General features: G+C 34.2%; 1 protein-coding gene and 1 pseudogene across 1 annotated transcript; one reads left to right on the forward strand and one right to left on the reverse strand.

Annotated features, from left to right (window-relative positions):
- The first annotated feature begins 3,587 nt into the window (after positions 1–3,587).
- LOC120143418 (apoptosis-inducing factor homolog A-like) lies at positions 3,588–5,781 on the forward strand. The gene is made up of 4 exons (XM_039157749.1): positions 3,588–3,896; positions 4,233–4,489; positions 4,750–5,201; positions 5,378–5,781. The coding sequence occupies exons 1-4, from the start codon at positions 3,787–3,789 to the stop codon at positions 5,633–5,635; spliced, it is 1,077 nt and encodes a 358-aa protein (XP_039013680.1). The 5' UTR covers positions 3,588–3,786; the 3' UTR covers positions 5,636–5,781.
- Positions 5,782–6,294: 513 nt separating this feature from the next.
- On the reverse strand, positions 6,295–7,417 carry LOC120143429 (annotated as a pseudogene).

Genomic DNA, 7,417 nt, shown 5'->3' on the forward strand with positions numbered 1-7,417 from the left:
TGATTATTACACCGCTTAAAATGTCTTATATGTGTCGATACTAGCCATGTCTATCAAGCCATTTTAGCTTGTTCTGTATGCACAAAACCAAGCATTATAGCCATTTTGAATAAGATTTTGTATCTTCTTATTCTTGCACAAAACAAGCTTTGGTACAATTTTCAACGCGATTTTTAACCTGCCTAGGATATCTCATATGTCTTTATATTAGCTTTAACTGAAAGATAAATTCCAATACTACGCAAAAAATCTTATAAATTACAAAATTTTGAGATTAAATACATGAGCATGCCCCCCGAACATGCCTATAAGCAGTTGTGGATTGTTGAAAAAAAATACCTTGTTTTTTTTGGAAAGCGCGGGGTATGTTGAATACTTCTTGCAATAAATTTCTCGCGACGATTTAATGTCTCGTGGACCTCTTGTTCTGGGAAATGCGAGGTACTAAATAATTGTATTAAATTTGGTAATCTGAAAAGTGCACAGTATCTCGCATCCTATAAAATACAAGAGACGTTCTCGCGCTGGATAAGACGTGAGGTAGTTCTACGTGTACAGTTTGGAGGGCATTTTTCTAATAAATCTACTAAGGGGTTACTGTTCAAAAAATAATTAATGAGGGTTTTTAATATAATATTGTCGTTTAAATCCACAATAATTGATTTCTTTTGTTTTTTAAAAATATTTTTATTATATAATAATTAATTTCGAATCATATTAAATGACTAGTATAAATTTGATTCCAAACCTCAATTAGTAAACATTTTGATACACACAAATCAACTTACCAAGGACGGACCTAAGATTTAATCTTAAAGAGGTCATATTTCTAACTATCTTTGAAGGTCAATCTTCTGAAGGTGAAGCATCAACAGATGTACCAATTGAAATTTTCGTTGTTGCATTTTTTTAAGTTTCACCACTTTTCTCTTAAAAAGTTCCATAATTGTTAGATTTTCTCCGTGCACGATATGCATTTATATAAAATTAGTTCACGAACACAAAAAATAAAATTTAGAAATCAACATTTGACTTAATTGTTATTAGATTACCCAAACGAACACTAAAATTAAGTATAAGATCAAATAATTCTAACTAAAAATAATAAATATAATTCTGTTTAATTTCTTACCTTTAAAAATTGACACTCAATTGAATTTGGATTACTTCAGTAAATTGTAATAGAAGAGACTTAATTTTATTGTGGAACTGATGGGTTTTCACAATATTGTATGTTGGAAATACAAAGACTTTATCCCATTTATATTGGTTTTGAAAGAAAAACACAATCCCTATACAATTGCACTACAAATTTTTGACATACTCTCATTAGGGTAAGAAAAAAAAAGTAAAAATTGCTACTATTTTTGATGACTCCTACATATTTTACAACTCGAAGTTAACTTGAAAGTTTTTCGAGTCAAGTCAAGTTTAATAAATTCGAGTCGAGTTATTCGAGTTTTTGTACTAATTTTATTATAACTATTTATAGTATTATGGCAATGATTCATTCCAATTTTTTTGACTTTATATAACAATATATATATATATATATATATATATATATATATATATATATTATTCTTTCATATTATAATGTTATTTAATATATTAAATACAATCTAAAATTAGAAAATATATTCATAATATTATATTTTAAAGAAAGTATTTCGAGGGTAAAATATTGATGAGAGTGTAAATGAGTGAATGAATTGATGAGAAGAAAGAATTTGCAAACAGTTGTAATCAAAAGACCAAATTGAGTAAAATGCAAAGACCAAATTGAGTAAAATGCAAAGTTTATGGACTAAATAAAAAAGATAGTATATTTTTGGTTAAAAATAACAATTAAAATTATATAGGTATTCTATTGTGGTATATGAGCATGTGGTTCAAATTGAATGAATAAAGAGATTATGAAAATTTGAAACACCAAATTGAAAAAAATAAAAAAAAAATTTATAAAAATAGGAATTGAAAGTACACATGTATTCTACTATGGTTTAGGATCATGTGGCTCAAATTTGATAAAAAAAAGGACATAAATAAATGATGAATTGAAGAAATAAGGAAATTATGAAAAATTGAAGGATTAAATTGAAAAATAAAAAAATATCAAAAAGAGGAATTGAAAGTACACATGAATTCTACTATGGTTAAGAGCATGTGGATCAAATTTGGTAAAAAAAGAATTTAAAATGAAGGAGTAATTGAAGAAATAATGAAATCATGAATTAAATCGTAAAACAATCAAAGTATTGGGTCAATTTTTTGGTTTTTCAAGTAATTCGAAAATTCAAAATTTCAACTCGACTCAAACTCGAAAATCGAATTTATAGTTTGAGTTGACTCGAATAACTCGAAATTGAAAAAATTCAATTTTTCGAGTCGAGATTTGCTTACCCATAGGTTCAAGCACCAACTACTGCAATAGGGTAATTGAACATTCATTAACAAATGGTTGAGAGTCTTTAGAACAGATACTACTCTGTAATCACCTTAGCTTAATAAAAAAATATTTTGATACGATATATTTAATAATTTGTATAATTTTTTCTTCAAATATATTTGAGAACAAATTAAAAACTGATATAATTTTAAAAAGGGTAAATTATACCATTTCTCACTGATATTAACTCTATCTTATTTTATTCACTTTACTTTCAATTTTTCTAATTTATCCACTAAATTTTAGAATTATTTTAGAATTGTTCATGTTTTGATTACTCTGAATTATTTTATTATTATTTTCGTATAACATGACATTATTATTATTATTATTTAATATAAAAATAATTTTAAAATATAAAATTTAAATAGAATATGGTTTGATGACAACGCTAGCCGCCTTCAATTGCCATATATTGTGGTAGTTCGATCTTAAATTTTATGGGTTGGTTCCCCTTGACCCCTTAAGTCCGAATATGGTGGCTGTTTCACTAGAAAAAAAATCCCAAAAACCTATCAATCTCGATTGAAACATTTCAGTTTCCTTATTTTATATTTTTAATTCGTGGACTTCGGAGCAAGTTCTGATAAAATGGAGGTCGGATTTGGACTTAGGGTGTTGAGGTGAAGCAATCCATTAAATTTGGGATCAAACGACCACCATCTACGATGATCGACGGCGACCAGCGGTGGTGTCCGAACACATTTTATTTTTATTTTATATTTAAAATTATTTTATTAAATAATAATAAAAATATCACATCATAAGAAAATATAATAAAATAATTGAGAGTGATTAAAACTGAAACAATTCAAAAGTTGAGTGAGTATATTAAAAAATCAAAAGTAAAATGAATACAATAGGAGAGAATAAAGTTTAGCGTGGACGAAGTATAATTTGCCCTTTTCAAAAATACTAGTAGTATTTTTAACTGTGATATTTAGTTACAAATGCCGAACTTTGATTGGCTGAAGGGGAAAAAAATCCCAGGATCAAAACGAAAATATCAATATTGATCCAGCCAATGACAGAGTCCATCGAAATCGAACCCCCATTGGATCAATCCTTGGAACCAAAATACAGAAAGCATAAGGGTTTTATTTGTTTTGTTTTTTATTTTCTAATTGATTCTTCTCAGAATATAACGCTGTCTGTATCTACAAATCTTGAGATCTGGAAGAATTCAATCTTTCTTCCCCTCTAATGTTTGACCTTACATTTCTTTACAAACACTAAAGACCAATTCTCCCTTTGATGTGAACTCAAGTTGCTTTCCCAAACAAATTTTTTTCCATAATCTGAACCAACGACGCAAAAACAAAAACACTGAAGACATTATGGAATCTGGAGGAGGAAGAAGAAGGGTGGTGATTATTGGCGGTGGAATTGGTGGCTCTCTCCTTGCCAAAACTATCCAATTCAATGCTGATCTCACTCTCATCGATCCGTAAGTTTTCTTGGCTTTTTCCCCCTTCAAAATGATTTGTGTTTTTTCGATTTCAATTCATTTGTGATGAAAGACTCTGAAATGCGAGTTCAATGAACCCAGCAGCTTAATTAAATTTCTGGATTTGTTTTATTTTCTATGCTGCAAGCCGTTTGATATGTGTAAATAATTAATATGGGATTGAAGCAATATATGTAGGATTGTGGTTGTTTTGGATAGTTTAGCTTCTATTTGGATCTTTAAAAGATCTTAACGTTGGCAATTGATCGAACTGGATTTGGTAAACTGCCGTGGAAAGGAGAGTGATTAATTGGAACATCTTTGCTCTAATTTCAGGAAGGAGTATCTTGAGCTCACATGGGCAAACTTAAGGAACATGGTGGAGCCATCGTTTGCGGATAGATCGGTGATAAACCATAGAGAATACCTTACCAATGGACGAATCGTTACGACAGCTGCCATAAACATCACAGACACAGAAGTATTGACAGCAGACGGCGGTCACATTGTTTATGATTATCTTGTAATTGCTACTGGACACGCTGATCCTGTTCCGGTAACTAAGGTGGAGAGACTTCATCAATATGATGCAGGTAAAAAACTGCAGCAACTCATTGTCTTCCTATTCTTATTATTAGCTGCAATCATTCGAGTATTGGCGAGTCGAGGCTAAGAACTTATTACATATGTTTTGTGAAACTAAAATGTGTTATTAAGTTTGGATATACTCTGGCTGTGGAATGCATTTTAGAGGAACAAGATAAAAAACTGATGTATTTTATGTGTACAAGATAGAACAATTTTGGATTATGTTCTGCTTATGTTAATTCTATTGTATCCATAATGCTGGCAGAAAATCAAAAGATACAATCTGCTCAATCTATTTTGATTGTTGGAGGAGGTCCTTCTGGTGTTGAACTTGCCGGAGAAATCGCCACCGACTTTCCAGGTAAGAAGGTTACGCTGGTTCATAAGGGACCAAGGTTGTTGGAATTCATTGGAACCAAAGCTTCTGACAAGAGTTTAGGTTGGCTGAGATCAAGGAAAGTTGAAGTAAAACTAGAGCTAGCAGTTGATCTGAACTCCACTTCAGATGGAAGTCAAGTATATCAAACCTCGTCCGGAGAAAGTATACAAGCAGATTGCCATTTCCTTTGTGTCGCAAAACCATTGGCCACAGCATGGCTTAGTGAGAGTATATTGAAGACTAACTTGGATAAAAACGGAAGGTTGATGGTTGATGAATATCTAAGAGTCAAGGGTCGAAGCAACATATTTGCAATTGGAGATATCACCGACATCCCAGTAAGTATTCCTATCCCACAGTTAAGAACAATTTTGTTGAATAAGCTATCTTAGTCTTAAGCTTAAGACTTGATAATACTACATTGCAAATGTGTTGGTTTTATGTATTGAATCAGTCGTGTTAGTATCTTGTTTCACAAGGTAGTCCTAACATTTCAGATATCTCAATAATGCAGGAACTCAAACAAGGTTACTTAGCTCATAGACATGCCTTGGTGGTGGCTAAGAACTTGAAGTTGTTGATGGATGGAGGAAAAGAAAGCAAAATGGCCAAGTACGAGCCTGGTTCGGTGATCGCAATAGTTTCCCTCGGAAAGAAAGATGCGGTCGCCCAATTTCCGTTTACGACACTGAGCGGACGTATTCCGGGCTTGCTCAAATCCGGAGACTTGTTTGTAGGCAGAACCAGAAAGCAGATGGGTTTACAACCTTAATAGATAATTCAGATGATTCTCGTAAAACAAGCCCATCTTTCCCCCGCATATCCCCTTCGTTTTGATCATTGGACTTCGGATTACTCTTGTTTTAGTAACTTGGATATTAAATCGAATGCAGCATGATGACATGACCTGTTCTTTTATTAACATAGATTATTCTTTATTGATACAAAGAATATGTGTTGTTTATCTCATTTTTCTTATTTTTTTCTTTTTAATAAGGAACTTGCATAGTCATATATATGTGCCGCGTCTCTAATCACTTAAAATATTCACGAATTAAAACTTTAACAATCTAAAATTTGTAACAATGAATTGAAAATTTATAAGACTATAAATTACATCTTTAACGTTTGATCAACATAAGCTCATTATTATATAATTAGTCAAAAGATAGATAGATAGTTGGAGTGATGAAAACAAAATAATTCAAAACTTCAATATTTAGTGATGCAATGTATAATTTATTCCTCATATTTTGTTAAGAGTGTCACTGATAATCATAGAGAAATATATGGGGGTGTAAATTGAAGCCTTTGTTTTGCACCATAAAGCAAGCAGCTAAATTGAAGCTCAATGAGAAAGTCGAGAGGAATGAGTCGAAAACTCATGAAGATTAACTAAATCCAACTCCAAGTTGATTTCATTGCCGTCTGCTTACAAAGGATTGCTACCAAAGAGCAAATCGTACTAAACAAAATACAGCAATTTTATTCGCTCCAATACTTCTCATCGTCTTTATCATCTTCCCCATCGGAATCAGCCTTGAGAGTAATCTTAAACTTCCTGACATCCTCCACCGCTGCATTTCTGAACAGCCCAATATCAATGGCACCGGAAACCATATGATATCCGCGCTTTCCGATTTCCGCCGGTGGATCATGAGGCATTGCTAAACCGTCCAAGAAGGCTCCACCACCGTTTTTCGAGTCCGACTTTAGCACCCCTTTCTCCGCCGTCCCCATCACCTCCTTTACCTTCTTGTGACCCGGGTCCCAAAGGTAACCCACGCTAGCGCTTAAATCCAGCGGACCCATTTGAATACAGTCGACCCCTTCGACGGCGGCGATGTCCTCCACTTTTTTGACACCGTCCAGAGTTTCAACTTGGAACATTATTAATAGATCCTCCACGTAGTTACTCAGATAGCCTTCGTTGATCCTGTAGTTGGAAGCTCTTACCACCGTGTGAGCGGATCCACGGATTCCATCGGAAAGGAAACGACAATACGAAACCGCCTTTTCAGCGTCTTTAGCTGATTCAATCATGGGAACATGATCCCTTGTGGGCCCAGGTCAAGGGTTTTTTTGGCCCAAACCTCGAAGGACTCGGGGAGGCGGATGATGGCAGGAGTGTTGGTCTGGATGAGGGGGCGGAACATTTGGAGGGACTCGTGGATTCCCCCAGGGCCGTGTTCCATGTCGATAACTACGAAGTCGTAGTCAGAGAAGACGGTGATCTCGGCCAAAGTGGGGGAGAACGAAAGGAGGAAGATGCTGTAGAGGGTTTCACCGTCGCAAAGGTAGGGAGGGAGAAGTTGAGGGATTACGGGAGCTTTCGACAGGGGAAAGTGTGGGGACTTTGGGGGGGGGGGGGTTCGGGGTGTGAGTAAGGAAATGGATTGATTGAAAGAGGGAAAGGAGAGCGATCTGGAGAAAATGGAAGGAAGGGCCTTTTCCGGGGAAATTTTAGGGGCGTCGACTGCGGCGGTTGTGTTGGTAAGTACCGCCATCTGCTGTGGTGGGTACTTTGGATTCGACCTAAAAGAACTTTGCTACC

This window comes from Hibiscus syriacus, unplaced genomic scaffold, assembly GCF_006381635.1.
Source record: "Hibiscus syriacus cultivar Baekdansim isolate YM2019G1 unplaced genomic scaffold, ASM638163v2 tig00002237_pilon, whole genome shotgun sequence".
NCBI lineage: Eukaryota > Viridiplantae > Streptophyta > Magnoliopsida > Malvales > Malvaceae > Hibiscus > Hibiscus syriacus.